The sequence below is a fragment of the Mauremys mutica genome, chromosome 1 (assembly GCF_020497125.1).
Source record: "Mauremys mutica isolate MM-2020 ecotype Southern chromosome 1, ASM2049712v1, whole genome shotgun sequence".
Lineage (NCBI taxonomy): Eukaryota > Metazoa > Chordata > Testudines > Geoemydidae > Mauremys > Mauremys mutica.
The window spans coordinates 278,442,759-278,459,003 of NC_059072.1; the positions used below are offsets into that span (position 1 = coordinate 278,442,759).

At 39.9% G+C, this 16,245-nt stretch overlaps 1 protein-coding gene across 1 annotated transcript; it reads left to right on the forward strand.

Annotated features, from left to right (window-relative positions):
• The first annotated feature begins 588 nt into the window (after positions 1-588).
• SLITRK1 (SLIT and NTRK like family member 1) lies at positions 589-4,826 on the forward strand. Its single transcript, XM_045013939.1, has one exon. It carries the CDS (start codon positions 1,637-1,639, stop codon positions 3,713-3,715), a length of 2,079 nt encoding a protein of 692 aa, XP_044869874.1. The 5' UTR covers positions 589-1,636; the 3' UTR covers positions 3,716-4,826.
• The last annotated feature ends 11,419 nt before the right edge of the window (positions 4,827-16,245 follow it).

A 16,245-nucleotide genomic window follows, 5' to 3' on the forward strand; every position in this document is an offset into this window, starting at 1 on the left:
GTGTAATCTATTTTGTCAGAAATCAAAAATGTAAGAAGGCATTGCATTTGCACAGAGAACTTAAATAGCAACCCTAAAAGACGTGGAAGAAGAAAAATAAGATCCAGTGCTGTCGATATCAACCCCCCTCTCAAAGGAAATTCTATACCCTCCAGAAACAGGTAGAATGAATTATCCACTGTGCGGCAAATCACGCCCCCCCCTTCCCCTTCCCCACCGCCAGCCCTTTCTCTGTGATCATCTAAATAATAATAAAAAAATAGAACACAATCACACACGGTTCAACATTCGAAAGGGAACTCCATAAAGCCACCAAATCCAGCATGAAACGCTGTAGACTGCAGGGGAGGAAGAGATGCGTTTAAAATCAACGTTAAAAATGGCGTGGAGTGTAATTACCTCAGATTGCTATTCGCTTGACACCCTGACACTAATTTTATTCAAGCCATTGGGACACAAAATAGGACGAAAGCGCTCTTCCCGGTTGCTAAAACAGGTGTGTGTGTGTGTCTGTCTGTGTGTCTGTGTGTGTGTGTATATGGGGGGGAGGGCTAGAAGGGGAGTGTTAAACTTTCCATCTCAGGAGGAAGAAAGAAAGAAATTAAATAATCAGTTTAGGGGGAAGCGTCTAAATAGATCGACAGCTTTAATGCCAACATTTTTAACGCTTGCCCTGTACGTGGATTGATTTTTTTCTCTCCAGCATTCCCTCAGCAGATGGATTTTGCCACTGCAGCTCAGCAGAGGGTGTCAGATCTTTGAGAGTGCACCAGGTTGGAACGAGCAGCGCCTCTTAGTAACTCTCCCTCTGTGTGTGTGTGTGCAAATCAGAAACAGAAGAAGAAAAAGGAAAGAAGAGAGACCGAGGGAAGAGAGAGGACAGAGAGAGAGAGAGAGAGAGAAAGAGAGAGACTGACAGAGAGGAGAGCAAAGAAGAAGAGATCGGAGAAGAGGAGAAATGGACAGCCAGAAAACGCAGCGATTGCAGAATTTTTGCAGCGCCATTGGTTCGGCATCCGGTTCTTAGGCTGGGGCGTGATTTCAGCACCAAGGGGGACTGGACAGCACCCAGAAGGGGACTCCTGGGCACCGAGCAGCGGCGGCAGCAGCAGCAGCAGCAGCAAGGAGCCCGGCTTTGCAACAGAAAAGCAAGGTCAGTCGGAAGCAAAGCCATGCACACAGGCAGCTCTTCTCTACCACCGCTGCTCTCCCTGCCTGCTTCTCTCTAACATGCAGTGGCTGCTTATAATTGCTAGCATTATTCCTGTTCCAATTAGCGAAGCCGGCCAACAGAGATCTACTTAGCTTTTTCGGGAGGTTTCAGGAGGGGCTGAGGAGGGGGATTTTTTCTACTTTTTTTTTTGCGTGCCTTGCAGTACGTGCCTGGATAGTTTGTGGATATAATTATTGACTGGTGACTGGGCTGTTGCAGTGTATGTGGGGGGAAGAGAAAGGGATAAAGGAGAAAAGAAATCGCCCGCCACCCCTGCCTCCCTACCCCCCCACACACTTCCCCCCCCTTTTGGCGGTGGTTCGGACATCTCCTCTCTTGAATGAACTGGAATTGTTTTCGGTGTGAGGATGATGGTTGCTGTTACTTTGTGATGAGATCGGGGATGAATTGTTCAGTTTAAAAATGCTGCTTTGGATTCTGTTGCTGGAGACGTCTCTTTGTTTTGCTGCTGGAAACGTTACAGGGGACGTTTGCAAAGAGAAGATCTGTTCCTGCAACGAGATAGAAGGGGATTTGCACGTAGACTGTGAGAAAAAGGGGTTTACCAGCCTGCAACATTTCAGCGCCCCAACTTCCCAGTTTTACCATTTATTCCTGCATGGAAATTCCCTGACTCGACTTTTCCCTAATGAGTTTGCTAACTTTTACAATGCAGTCAGTTTGCACATGGAAAACAACGGTTTGCATGAAATTGTTCCTGGGGCTTTTCTAGGGCTGCAGCTGGTAAAACGTTTGCATATAAACAACAATAAGATAAAATCGTTCAGGAAGCAGACATTCCTGGGGCTGGACGATCTGGAATATCTCCAGGCAGATTTTAATTTATTAAGGGATATTGACCCGGGAGCATTTAGGGATTTAAACAAGCTGGAGGTGCTGATTTTAAATGACAACCTCATCAGCACCTTACCTGCCAACGTGTTTCAGTATGTGCCGATCACCCACCTCGACCTCCGGGGAAACCGACTTAAAACCTTGCCTTATGAGGAGGTCCTGGAGCAGATCCCAGGCATTGCTGAAATTCTGCTGGAAGATAACCCCTGGGACTGCACTTGTGATCTGCTATCCCTGAAGGAGTGGCTGGAAAATATACCCAAAAATGCTTTGATCGGCAGAGTCATTTGTGAAGCTCCTACTAGGTTGCAGGGCAAAGATTTGAATGAGACCACAGAGCAAGAGCTGTGCAGGAAAAACAGAGTGGATTCTAGTCTAGCTGCTCCCCCTGCCGAAGAGGAAACCTGTGATCCTGGTCCCATTCCAACCCCCTTTAAAATACACGGCAAAGAAGATCCTGCCACTCCCGGATCTGCTCCAAACGGAGGTACAAAGATCCCAGTCAACTGGCAAATCAAGACCCGACCCACTGCTGCGGGCTCCACAATTAGCGTGAAAAACAAGCTACCGACTAGCATGCCCTGTCCGGAGATCTGTAGCTGCGATCAGATCCCTGGCTCGGGATTAAAGGTTAATTGCAACGAAAGAAATGTGAGCAGTTTGGTAGCTTTGAAACCGAAGCCGTCCAATGTGCAAGAGCTGTTTCTGAGAGACAACAAAATACATACGATCAGGAAATCCCACTTTCTGGATTACCGGAAACTTAACCTATTGGATCTGGGGAACAACAACATCGCTACGGTGGAGAACAACACCTTCAAGAATCTCTTCGAGCTCAGGTGGCTCTACATGGATAGCAACTACTTGGACACTTTGTCCCGCGAGAAATTCACTGGGCTGCAAAACCTAGAGTATCTGAATGTGGAGTTTAATGAGATCCAGTTGATTCAGCCCGGCACCTTCAATGCAATGCCCAAGCTCCGAGTCCTAATCCTCAACAACAACCTGCTGAGGTCCCTCCCCGTGGATGTGTTCGCTGGGGTCTCGCTTTCCAAGCTGAGTATACACAATAACTATTTCATGTATCTCCCGGTGGCGGGGGTATTGGACCAGCTCACGTCCATCACCCAGATAGATCTGCATGGCAACCCGTGGGACTGTTCGTGCCCGATTGTGCCTTTCAAACAGTGGGCAGAGATGCTGCGCCCCAAGGTGGTCATGAGCGATCTGAGGTGCGAATCCCCAGAGGATTTCTTTAAGGAGGATTTCGAGTCCCTTTCCAACGACGTGATTTGCCCGCAGCTCAAAATCTCGCCCACGTTCACTTCCAATAACAAAAACAGCACTGGGTTGGCAGAGACAGGGACTCACGCCAACTCCTACCTAGAGACCAGCCGGGTCTCCATTTCGGTGCTGGTCCCAGGACTCCTGCTGGTGTTTGTCACCTCCGCCTTCACAGTAGTTGGCATGCTAGTGTTCATCCTGAGGAACAGAAAGCGCTCTAAGCGGAGAGACGCCAACTCATCTGCATCTGAAATCAATTCCTTACAGACAGTCTGCGATTCTTCTTACTGGCACAACGGACCCTACAATGCAGATGGAGCCCATAGAGTTTATGACTGTGGCTCTCATTCTCTATCAGACTAAGAGCTGGGGTCGGACAGGGGAAAAAAAAAGTAGGAAGCCAATTCAATTTTGCAGCGAGCAAGCCAGTGGTTAAAGAATCCCTGATCTGTGCATTGCTGTCTCGTCTGCTAACGCCATTGCTAAATAACGACAAGGGACGGTTCTTAACCCAAACTACCTTCTGTGAAAATAACACACACACACAAAGCAAAAACTGTGGTGTATTTCAGTCAGCGAAGGCCGGTTTTTTTCAACGCACCCTTTAAGTATAGCCACACTGAGGCAGTGCTTCGTGCATTTGACTGTGTATTACCTTAGTTTGCAATGGAAAGCAAGGATCAACTTGGCTAAAGTCTTGCAGGGGTACCATTGTTTTGTGGATTAGCCCCGTGTGGATGGGCGGCGGTGGGGGAGGGGGGGACCTGGTCGGTGGCCTCCTCCCCTTGATAACAAAGCAGGAGTGAAACGTTGCACGAAGGCATGAATGTAATGTAAATAAACGACTGATTAAAACAAACAAACAAAAAAAGTGCTGCATGGCTCGCATGGATACAACGCACCCAAAGGACGCTCCTCCAGCACCCAACTGGAAACAGCGTCTAGTTCACACCACCATCCCTCTTACCTGATAAGTCCCATCGTATCAAACTTTCTATATACAAAATACAGTATAATAATAAAAAAGTGCCATTTCGCCATATTTTGTGTGATCGATAGGCAGTAGATAGAGATCGTACTTTTACTGTGGAAACAAACAAATGTAAAGATTTTATTTAAGACATATTTGCATGGATATTCTCATTGGTTCATTTTCTGAGTTGGGGGCGGGTATTTACTTTGTTGGGTGAAGTTTTCTTTTGGGTTCGGTTGCCACTTTTTATTTTTAAATATACATATCCAACAATGCCTTTCCATCTGAATGTAAAATTTAGTACCCTTGATTTCTATTATGGTAACCGTGTAAACATTCAAACAAAAACAAAACAAAAATCCGAGGCAGTTAAGCATGACCAATTAATGTCACTCTAGTGCTTAGGCTGCAAAGTTTAATGGTAGACAATTCTGTGCTGTTGTAAATCTTACTATAACATTGAGGAAATTAGAACTGAGTAAGCAAGTGAAACTTACTAATTCTATTCGAGGATTTTATAATGGCATATTTTTTCAGTATTAAAGTGAAAATGTTTTCAACTCCGGGTCCTTACCATTTTTCCAGCACCAGTTTTTGCAAGTGGGTTATTTGGTTTAGGGGGCATATTCTGCTTTCAATGCTGAGTATCAGAGGGGTAGCCGTGTTAGTCTGGTTCAATGCTGAGTATCCCCTCGCTTGCCCTCGCTTTCTCTCTGCCCCATCACCGCACTATCCCCGCTGTAAAAATATCACGCAGCACTTCTTTTCTTTTTTTGTTTTTTACTGCGTCAGTGAATACCTTTATTAATACCGAGTATCTCTCGCTGCTGCTGCTGCTGCTGCACACACTGCAGATACACTAGGAGTGTTAATGGAAATTAGATTTAATTTACTCTGCTTACATCGGTTTCATTAAGCCAAGTCAGATTTCACTGGTCAGCATTTCAAACCCATACGCAGCCCCCGTGACTGGCAGTCATGTCTGCTGCTGGCAGTTTGGCTGGAATATCTGCCGGGAATGAGGAAACTAATTAGCGAAGGGAATTTCCCATCCTCAGCCCCAGTTGCTTCACCTTTTAATATTAATATTTGAACTAATTACACGTAGGTGATGCTGTCCAACTTCAAATCGATCTCCTTTGAGTCCGTCCTCATATCAGGCGGAGCCCTTTAACTAGATGGTATATGTAAAGGTAGAAAGCCGCGGCAAACCAATTGCATCTCAAAGCTGGAGTCCCAGTGGAGATATGAAAAAATCAGTCAGGTTGCTTCTGGCTTTCTCCAGGCAGAGAATCCCTTTAAAGAGTAAAACACTGTAAGGTACTAGCTAAACTTCAAATACTGATTCGGTATGGTTTGTCCACCTCTGGGATATGTGGTGGGAAAACAGACACACGTATACACCCATACACAGTGCAGGTGATAGCCTGATACCCATTTTACAACGTGGTAGAAGCCTAACCACTATTCTAGCACGTCTAAAGCTTGGTAGACTGTTCTTCTAGACCCAGGATCCTGGTTATGGAAAGATGAGTAGCCTCCTACAAAATGTCTGGATGTTTCATTGAAGTTGGTTTGTACACAGTTTTGGTAATAAAATATTTTTTTCTTAATACAAACCATTACTTCAGGGACCTTCACTATTTCTGATCACTTCTCCTTTGCTATAGCGATTGTTCTGCCAGAACATTCCGTGTTAGACAAAATGGTGCGGTAGAGTCACTTACAGTCATTCGGATTTACTCCTCCCTTTTATTAAAAAAAGGTTAAAAGGTGTTTAAATGTGAGTTATTAACCCTCCCTAGAACACCATCAGCTTCAGTTCACAGAGGATCCAGCAGGGCCTTCCTGCCTCATGTGGGGTTGTCCTGGAATCAGTGCTATCTTGTTACCTTCCAAATAACTTCACTCGGATTCATTCAGAAAATCTAAAAGGCAAAGAAATCTTTCAATTACCATTCAAGCCCTCACATTTTTAAAGTGTAATGCATTTAACCCCAAACCGAGATTAATGTATTGGTGCCAATTTAAGAATTGTAGAATTTTTTAATGAACTGGCTCTTAACCAATATATAATGAAGACCCCCAAGGTGCTTTTTTTAAAAAAAAGGATAAATGTGCAGAAATAATAATATAAAATAACTGATTCATAGGCATATTAAATGAATATACATAGCTTACATATATGATTAAAATGCATCAAATGTTTTATTAATTTTTATAAAGTATAACTTCCTTGATGATAGTTATTATATAAGACACATACGTAATACAAATAGTACCACAATGTTATTAGTTTATAATTATTGCATAGACTCTTGTTTCCTAACTTTTAGAAGAGCTGTTTAACTCTAGAAGTCATATGTGGTGTGTGACTTATGTTGCTTCCAGTTGAATCACTCTTCAATTCATCAAAATAAAAGAGATTTCAACAGGACCAGATGGAAAAAGAGGGAAAAAAGACATAGATCTCTTGTTTAGTCCTGTAGTTTAAAACAGAGTATTTTCTGCTTGCTGTGAAGCTAAGAATAGCCTAGAACTTAATCTGTTGCCATAGAAATGTGTGTTTGTATATATGGTAACCTTTTTCTTGCTTATTTAGCAGAAAGATGAATGAAGTTATCTAGTAGCAAGATGGTAATGTAGTGAATGGATGGTATGTATTTTTTTTTGTACTCTGTGCTATTGGAACTTCCCTGCACAGATGCATGTATTTATATTCCTTTGTTAATTTTTACCTGTAGTGACAAGGTATTTTGTCACTTTAGTTCCATCAATTTGATAATGGAATGTTTCATATGCAGCTTGTAAGCTCGGGGAATAGCGGCTCAACTTCAGTGGGAGTTGGAGCAGATCCTATGTGAGAAAGGAGAAAAGGGCTAGGCTGCTAGTCCATAGTAGTAAAACTCCCACTGACCTTAAAGGGTGGGATTTTCAAAAGTGCTTAACATAGGACTAACTATGCCCCCACTGAAGTAAATGATAAAACATTCATTATCTACAATGGGAGCAAAGTTAGGCCAGTGTTGAGTGCTTTTGAAAACCCCACTCCAAGTGTCTAGTGATACTCCAGGTGTCTAGCAAAGGTATGATAGACTTCATATGTACAACAGTTTTTCCTGCATCCTATCTTCTGAAAGCTCTTAGATAAGCAGACATCTCTTTATGGCTTAGTCCATGACAATGCATGGTATAGAGGTTTAATTATAATATTTAGCTCAGTTAGTATTTGGTTTGTTTGGGGTCTATTTTTATTTGAGTATGATCCACATCCCAATAGTTTTAAATTATTGAGATCAGCAGACTGCTTGTATTCATGGTGAAACAGAGTTGTTTAAATATAATGGACGAGATTGTTTGGCCCAGCTCCATTCCCTTTGCATCATTCCTGCAGCACAATTGGTGTGGAAAGCCACCAGTATCTCCACAGCTGTTGGTTCTCCTGGTGTAAGGAAGCCTCCAGGAGATGTAGCAATGGCTTGCTGGCTCCTATACCAGCTCACCTGCAGCTCTTATTTAAGGGGTGTGTCACACTCCAGCAGTCTCCAGTTGGCATATGGTCTCTTGAACATCAGTATAATCCTCTTAAACTGCTCTAAACTATGCTGGGGCTAGCTCTTGGGCCAGTGCAGTTCAAAGCCACTTTTCTGATGATCCCCACTTTTTCCTGTACCAAGTTGCTCTTGACCCAGTAGAGAATGTGAGCCAACGTGGAGGTGTTGTAATATCATATAATATCATATATTATATAAATGACTAAGTCTAGCAAATTAGGGATCATTATCTGATAATTCAGCTAGAGATACATTGCTTTCATTGGTAATTTACTGTTAACTCAAAATAGAAGCTAGTATTTAGCTCAACTGTTCAACAGCTTGAGGAACTGCCATCACATTATCCCATTATTGCAGGGAAAAATTACGTAGTGCGCTCAGGAGCACCGCTATGAATAGAGTACATTGGCATTGGTGTTCTGTGGTTAATTACCTTGCCAGTTCACATTGCATAGGACTGAGTGGCTTCAACTACCTCACAACAATATTGAAATGTTTGTACATGTTTATTTGAATTTATTCTTTTGATATAAAATATAGGAGCTGATCCTGCAAGTGTTCACAGTGCAGAATTCCCAGAAGAGCAAATGGGAGTTCCACATATGGCGCACTTGCTGGATCAAATTGGCAATTGGTAGTGGAGAAAAGATCAGAAATATACAGCGCAGTTCTAGGAGTTGCTGAGCCTCTTAAAAGGGACAGAGTGCCAACAACTCCCATTGGATTCGGTGGGACTGATAGGTCTCAGGACTTTCCAGCATTTGGCCCATAACTTGAGCATTAGGCTCACATTTTTTTCCCCTTATAAATTGCTAATGGGCCTGATTGTGCAATTCTTTCTCAGTCCCATTAAAGTCAGAGAACAAATCCTGTGAGTTGTTATTGAGCACCCGCAACTCAAATTGATTTCCATTGAGGTTACTCTTGTTCAGCAGCACCTCCCAGGCTTTGGCCTAGTGGGAGTTGTGCCTGGATAAGAACTGTAGTACTTGTCTCACTGTTATTTTGCTCTTCTTGGATCAGTTCATATGCAGTGGTGGGACCTTTGATTTTTAATACATTTCTACCTCCATGTAAACTCCTCATTGGTATAGCTTGCACACTAGAACATGACAGCTTCTAAACTCTGACTTTAAAAAAAATCAACTAATGAGGAGGTTAATACTCTTTATTTATGTCAATACAGATTTAGATAATAAAGATGGTCAGCCACAGTTGAGCAGTGCAGCCATGGGTAGCGTTGTGGGAAACAGCTGGCAATTTAAGGTAGATGAACTACTGAAGTAATACTGAAAGTAATTGTCCAGTGTGTAGGGCCCTAGAGTAGGATACAGGAATTCTGGGTTTTAGTCCTTGCTCCGCTTCTGACCTGTGGGGTGAACTGGTAAAAGTCACTTAATTTCTCTATTTCCCCTCCTATCTTGTCTTCTTAGATTGTTAGCTCTTTGGGGGAGGAACTGTATCCCAGTGGGTGTTTGTACAGCGCCTGACACAGTGCAGCTCTGATCTCTGATCTGGGGCCTCTGAGCATTACTGTAATATAAGTAATAAATAACAATAATAGAAATGTGGGAGGGAGGCCCAGGAAAGAAAAAAATATAAGTACAATAAAATAAAGCTATTTTAGGTTTAAGGCTCCAGTGTTTTTCCGATTTCTATAGTTTATCAGGCTGGTCAAATAGACAGGTCCTGTAGAAAAGAAATATTTACCCCATTTTTTTTCTATCGCATTTGCTTTTTTTCTCTGTCATTTGCCTTTTTCCATCTGTGTTTATTTAGATACGGTCTCACCTCTTATGCAGTATGGTGATGAAGTGGATGATGGCAGGTTCTTTGAGACAGGAGTCAAATGACATGACCCAGCGGTAGCCGACAACTGATTGGATTTTTGGCTTGGACAGTGATTGAATACTATTATTAGTAAGAGATAACGTCAATGGAATAGAACACAGGAAAACAGTCTTCTGTTTCTACACAAATGCTAAGGCAACGCTGGGATGCTTATTGGGGCACATTGCTCCTGTGACAATGTAAAATTGCAATGGCTTTCTTTCCTTTGACTGTGTGACTGATGCTGATGTCACATACGGTGGTGTAAATCAGGAATATCTCCAAAGATGTCAGCTGAGTTTTAGTCTTTTTAAACCAATGCAAGTGAGATCAGAATTAAGCATTTTTAACTTTACTAATATTCACCTGCTGCATTCTGCATATCCTACAGTATGACATTGACCCAAATTCTTCCTTGTGCAACTCCATGGATGTAACTGAGGGCAGAAATTAGCTTATTAAAGGGCATGTCATCCATGAAGTAAAATTTTAAAAGTGCACGGTACATTTATGACCTGTCTGGTTTCTCACAATTTTACATTGTTATCTGAATAATGGTCCTCCGAGCAATAATGAGACTCACTGGCATGGATTTTCTCTCATAAAACTGGGCACTTCGGAACAACAAGGAATGCATTTCTGGTGTTTGAGAAATTAATTACTAACTTTAGTAAATAATGTTGAAAAGCAAGTGCCTGCAAGAGTGGAAAAGTGCAATAATTCATAAGAAATGTATTAATGGGTCTCATATTTGTATTATACAAATTAATTTTATAAATCAAAACAAGGAAATCTCTCAGAACTGTGCATTTTGGGGACATTATTGAAATGTTATAATAGCACTGTAGGCCAATCAGAAACTTCTATTTATGTGATCCATTAAAGGTAAATGCTTACAACACCTGTTGGACCAAAGAGAGCTTTACCCTCAGTAGAATTTATTACTTCTTAAATTATAACTGAATTTAATATTTTGGCTTAAGTGGGAATTGTGCCTATGTAGCTGTGGGCAGAATCTTGGCCTGAAAGTATAGTGGTTTTAGGAGAGCAAGTCCCATTAATTTCAACTTCAATTTTGTACTTACAATAGTAATTTTATGATATTGGCACTAAGGAGATGTTTGGTTTAGAGATGGACCTGAATCACAAAGTTCAAACTTATAATCAATTTGCACATATTTTGGGGTTGGTTGGATCCAAGATTTTGGTTTGTCTCTTTATAGGTAGGGGAACAAGATGTAAAGTTCAGCTCTGGATCTGAACTTCTCCAAGGAGCGGGCTCATTTTTGATCCAGTATTTTGGTTTAATTATCTTTAGTTAAAATACAAATGAAATGTTGTGCATTTTAATTGATTATATTACTGCCAGTATTGGCTAATAGGTGTAATGTGACTGACCATGTATTGTCTTAGCAATTTTATAGTCCAATTCAGCTCCCTTTGAAGTCAATGGCAGAAATCCCAGGTAAAACACTCAATGCACAGTATCCTCAAGATGCAACATTTGATAAAAAGGAAAGGGAAATTTTTAGATGTCAGCCAAAGTGCATTCTTGGAGATTTATCGTGCTATTTCTGCCAAGCCATAGATAATAAAATAATACCTGATTTCAATAGACTACATTTAATAGATGCACAAAGGTAATATTTGTTCTAATTTGATTATGTCTATTAAGTGTTTGGAGGGGGAGGGGCAAGTAGTTAGTGTGGAAAGAAAGCACTTTTTTTACTAGGCCTATTCTTTTGGAACTTAACATTTTGTTGTTGAATGAGATTAGTAATAGGCTAATATTCAAATAAAATAATAATAATACTTTGCATTCCAAATAGAGCCTTCTTCTGATATTACTTACCTTGGTATTTCAGAGGTGTACCTCCATTGACACCAGTGGAGTTGTCTTTGATTTAGACCAGTGTAAATGAGATTAGATTAAGGCTTCAATATATAGTGCCTTCCATCCAAAAAAATGCAAAGCACTTTATAAGCATTAATAAATGTATCCTCACATGATTATTTATATTAGATATGGATAATGATTTATACATATCTATCAATATAGATATCAATACATAGGGTCAAATCCTACCCATCTTGCTCACACGAGTCGCACTAAAATAAATGGGCCCTACCTGAGCAAGATGAACAGGACTTGGCCCAAAGTGTCTTATCTCTAGAACACTTGGCCAAAATCCATCCCATATCAGAGGTAGTTGAAAGCTGTTACTGATGACTGTTTGTGAAATGAGTTGGTGGTCTGAGTCCCATCCCTAGTCAACAAAAGCCTATAGCACATACTAATTAATATCACTACAATTGACATTAATCGGCAAGCCCTACTGGCATTACCCACAGAAAGGCGAGGGATTTGGAGAATGAATCATCTGTTCACTCTTGGGTGACCAGGTCCTTTACAAAGGGTTGATCCAATTCTCCTTCAAGTCATTAATGGCCAAATTGTCAGAAGTGCTTAATACATTAGTCATATATATATATCACAGTGGCAGATGTTTGTGATGAGCTTTCTGAAAATCTGGCACTTGGAATTTTTTTCACTGGTATAGCTCTGTTAATTTACGCTGCTGAACACCAGCTGAGGATCTAGCCCAATAAGAATTGGACTGGGCCCCAGATTAGGGTTGAGGTTTACTGTGGGGCAGTTTTGTGGTCTGTGCTGTACCTGTTCTGTTGACCAAGAACAGATGTCAGTATCCAGAACTTTTAATTCTGGACTTTAACCTTTTAGGGACACTAATAATTCACATAAAAATGTGAAAATATATCAAAATAATTTCACTGGGCTCAATAAGAATTCAGATTCACAGAAATGTTGTCAACTCCAAGGAAGTTGTGATGATGGCTACTAATGGAAGTATTATGCTTCCCAATATTACTGCAGAAAACTCCTATTACACAAAATCTAGTCTAAGAAAATGAGATGCCTACACCTTTCTCTTGAAAGTAATTTTGAAGTTGTGAAAAGAGGTAGTGGAAACCTTGATTGACTAAATCATGAGTTCTTAAACAGGAGTCAAAACTAATTAAAAAGTTGTACTGTATCAGTCAGAACTTTTGTTGGAATAAACCTGTTGGAGTAAATCTGCATTGTGCTGATTTATACCAGCTGAGGATCTGGTCTTTTATCTTTAGCATGGGCTAATAGATTTGGTCTATTAGAATTCTACCATTGATGAATTTGGCTCATATTGTTTAACTTCAGAAACATCAAGTGTGGTTTTAAATAAAATAAATGTGGTGGTCTGGCTTTTGTCTTTCTTGAACATCAGTCTGTACCACCCATCAGTTGTAAAAACCCTACACTGAACTGCTATGGAATACAGATCCTAATATTTATTTATTTATTTTTGAAGTCTAAGACTGATGAAGCACAAAAGGGAATTGCGTACTGGATTTTTCAGTACATTAGGCAGTCTGTGTGTAACAAACAAAAAACAACTGGAGATTTCATCACTAATAGACTTTTATTTCTTACAAATTAAACATATTAAGTTAATTCTGTAAGTAAATTTTAATTATTTTTCATGTTAATATAATAATTTAAACCAAATACTGTGCCTGGATATTATTTTCATTATTGCAATATCTTGCTTCATAGATTCAGTATATTTATTAAAATTCTTATTGCACTGCACTACAAAATGGTAAAATAGTTTCAATTCATTAACTTTTCTCTGACTTCTCCATCTATCAAAGTGAAGTTGCAAGCTTGAATTGTATCATATAATTTGTGTAACAAGCCATTTGTAAATGATTGCATAGATCCTGGTAGAACTTTCTAAATTGCAGTGCTATATTTTTAGCAATTTCCCATTACTGTGAAATAGATACATGGAAAATCAATTGTAATATGTATATAAGCCTTCATGAAATGTGAAGGAAGATTTTTTGTCTTGCCACTGCTGTAGAAATTATGAAAATGAGGTATTATTTGTAATATAAAACCTCACCGATGACTTGCAAAATAAGAATTTTTGATATGCACTTCAAGTCTGAACTTTAAGGCAAATTACATATTCCAAACCAAAAGTAAAAGCAGTCTCAATTCTCTATCTCTCTATTTTAATTCTTTCTGATAAAGAACCACCTATGAACAGTAAATACATATAGACTTTAAGATTGCTGTTTGGAAATTATATCAAGCTTAATAAGAGAACAGAGAAAAGAGGAAGCAATAGTATTGTAGATAACTATTTCTAAGAAAAAAATCTAATTCCTAGTAAATTGCTTAAAGTATAGATTAAACTATTCCTTCTAAATCCTGTTTGCATATGAACAGCCCAGCCACACTTTAATTTAAGAGTCCTATTATGAGGTTTTTTGCACCTACCTACCTATCTCAGTGTTTGCAAAAAGATGGCTGTACTTATGACTATGCTCACCAAAAAATCTTAGCCCAATTCTGATTTCATTTACACTGATGTAATTCAGCAACGACTATGTTAAAATCAATTTGGGTGCGATTTTCAGATGGTGTAAATTGGCATCATTATCTGAGGATCTGGCACAAAAATTACTAAATTATACCAGTGTAAAACCTTTGGGAAACCAGAGTCAGTACTCATATGCTGTTTGCTTTGTCTGTCACATGCCATGCTATAAATTTAGGACCAGATCCTGCATTCTTTTCATATTCAAAATTTCCACTGTTTTCAATGGGACTTTTAGATATGCAAGGAATGCAGGATGGGGTTCTCAATGGGCTATACTCTGCGCTCAGTTGCACCTCCATTTTGGAATTACACTGGTGTAACTGACTTTAATTCATTGTGATTACCACCTCTACAACTTGTGAATTTGTTTATTGACACATTATAACAAAAATAATAGATATCTATCACCATGGAATAATTTGCATTATACAGATATAATTTTAAATATTTTAAATCTTTGTTTTGTTATGATTGCATAGATCATTTTGTAGATTCTATTCCAAAATATGTTTAATGTTTAGCACATTTGTTTTGAGTTTAGGGTGAATATGCTATTGGTCAGTGAACTGACAGGATGGCCATGTTAATCAGAAATCCAAGGTCGGTTCCTTCTAATTCAGACAAATCATTAGGGAGAGCAGGGGTGTAATCCTGGCCCTGATTAAGTCAGTAATAGTTTTGCCATTTACTTTGCTGGGGCCAGAATTACACCCTAGATTGGATCTTGGCCCTTGGGAAGATCCCAGTGTTTCTATTCTTACATTCTTTCCCCATGGCTTGTACTCTTCTTTGCAGGTAAACCATTCATGGAAACTTTCCTGCTGGGAATTCTCAAAATAATGTAATTTAAATGATGAACCAGTTTTAATGATCTTCTTTCAATTATGCTTCTCTCAGCTGGTCCCATAGCAGGGCCCTTAGTCTCAAAGCTTTGCAGTATGTAACACTGTCAAACTTTTCTTTTCACCTGCAACTTCCATTGAATTCAAGGGGATTTGATTTGTAAGTGTTCAATGCTTCTGAAAATTAGGCCATTTATATAGATGCCTAGCCCTGAATTTAGGATTTTAACTTTAAGCACAGACATGTGGAAATTTTGGCCTGTAGCTTTCAGTGTTGCACGAATGAGATGTGCAGTAGGATATATTTTTCTCTGAAGGCAGGAATAAATTTCCACTTTGATCACCTGCTTTCTAATATCCACAGTGGATCATTAGTTAAATTATTAGTCTCTCAAGTTGGAGTATTTTATTGGAAGAATTGAGGTCTGTCTTAACAAAAGGTCAATTCTGTACAAAGAAAATATGTGCTATTGTTCTGGTGTGGTGAATCAAAGCACTTTTGTAGCTTTCACTTCCAGATGTTATTCACTCCTGAGCTGGGTTTGCCGCATTTCAATTGAGCACATTTTATGATTGTTTTGTGTGTTTGCATGTGTATTGTCTATCTGTGTAGTAGATCTTAACACCTTCACTGCCCAGTTTAACTACTGATGTATGTTGGGCTTAAACAGGCACATGTATGAGATAGGCACTATTGGGAAATGGGAAAACTGGTTTAAACCAGAGTAGTAAATCTTTCTCTCAGGAAATGGAAAAAAACTAGTTCAGTCAGAGTAAGAGTTGGCCTGATTCTCAGTTCAATCTCTGAGTCAAAGCATGCTTGAACTTTTAAGGCCAAATTCTGAAACAGCCTTCTAGGGGTTGTTCCATCACCCCAGAATTACTAGAGTGTGTTATGATCCACACATACAGCCTCCCACCCAGGCAGACCTATTATGTCATGGGTACGTCTGCATTGCAGCTGGGAGTGAGCCCCCAGGCCTGGATAGACAGACTTGTGCTAACGAGGTTCAAGATCGTGCACATGGGGCTTAAGCTAGCAAGCTTAAAACAGCAGTGTGGATGTTGTGGCTCAGGCTGGAGCTCAGGCTTTCAAGCCCCTCTGATTTCTTAGGCTTGAAAGACAGCTCCAGAACTAGGTGCATCATCCACACTGCTATTTTTAGTCGACTAGCTCAAATGTACAATTTTTAACAGCATTTTTTAAAAGTCTACTTTTATTTACAGATGTTTAAACAAAAGTAGA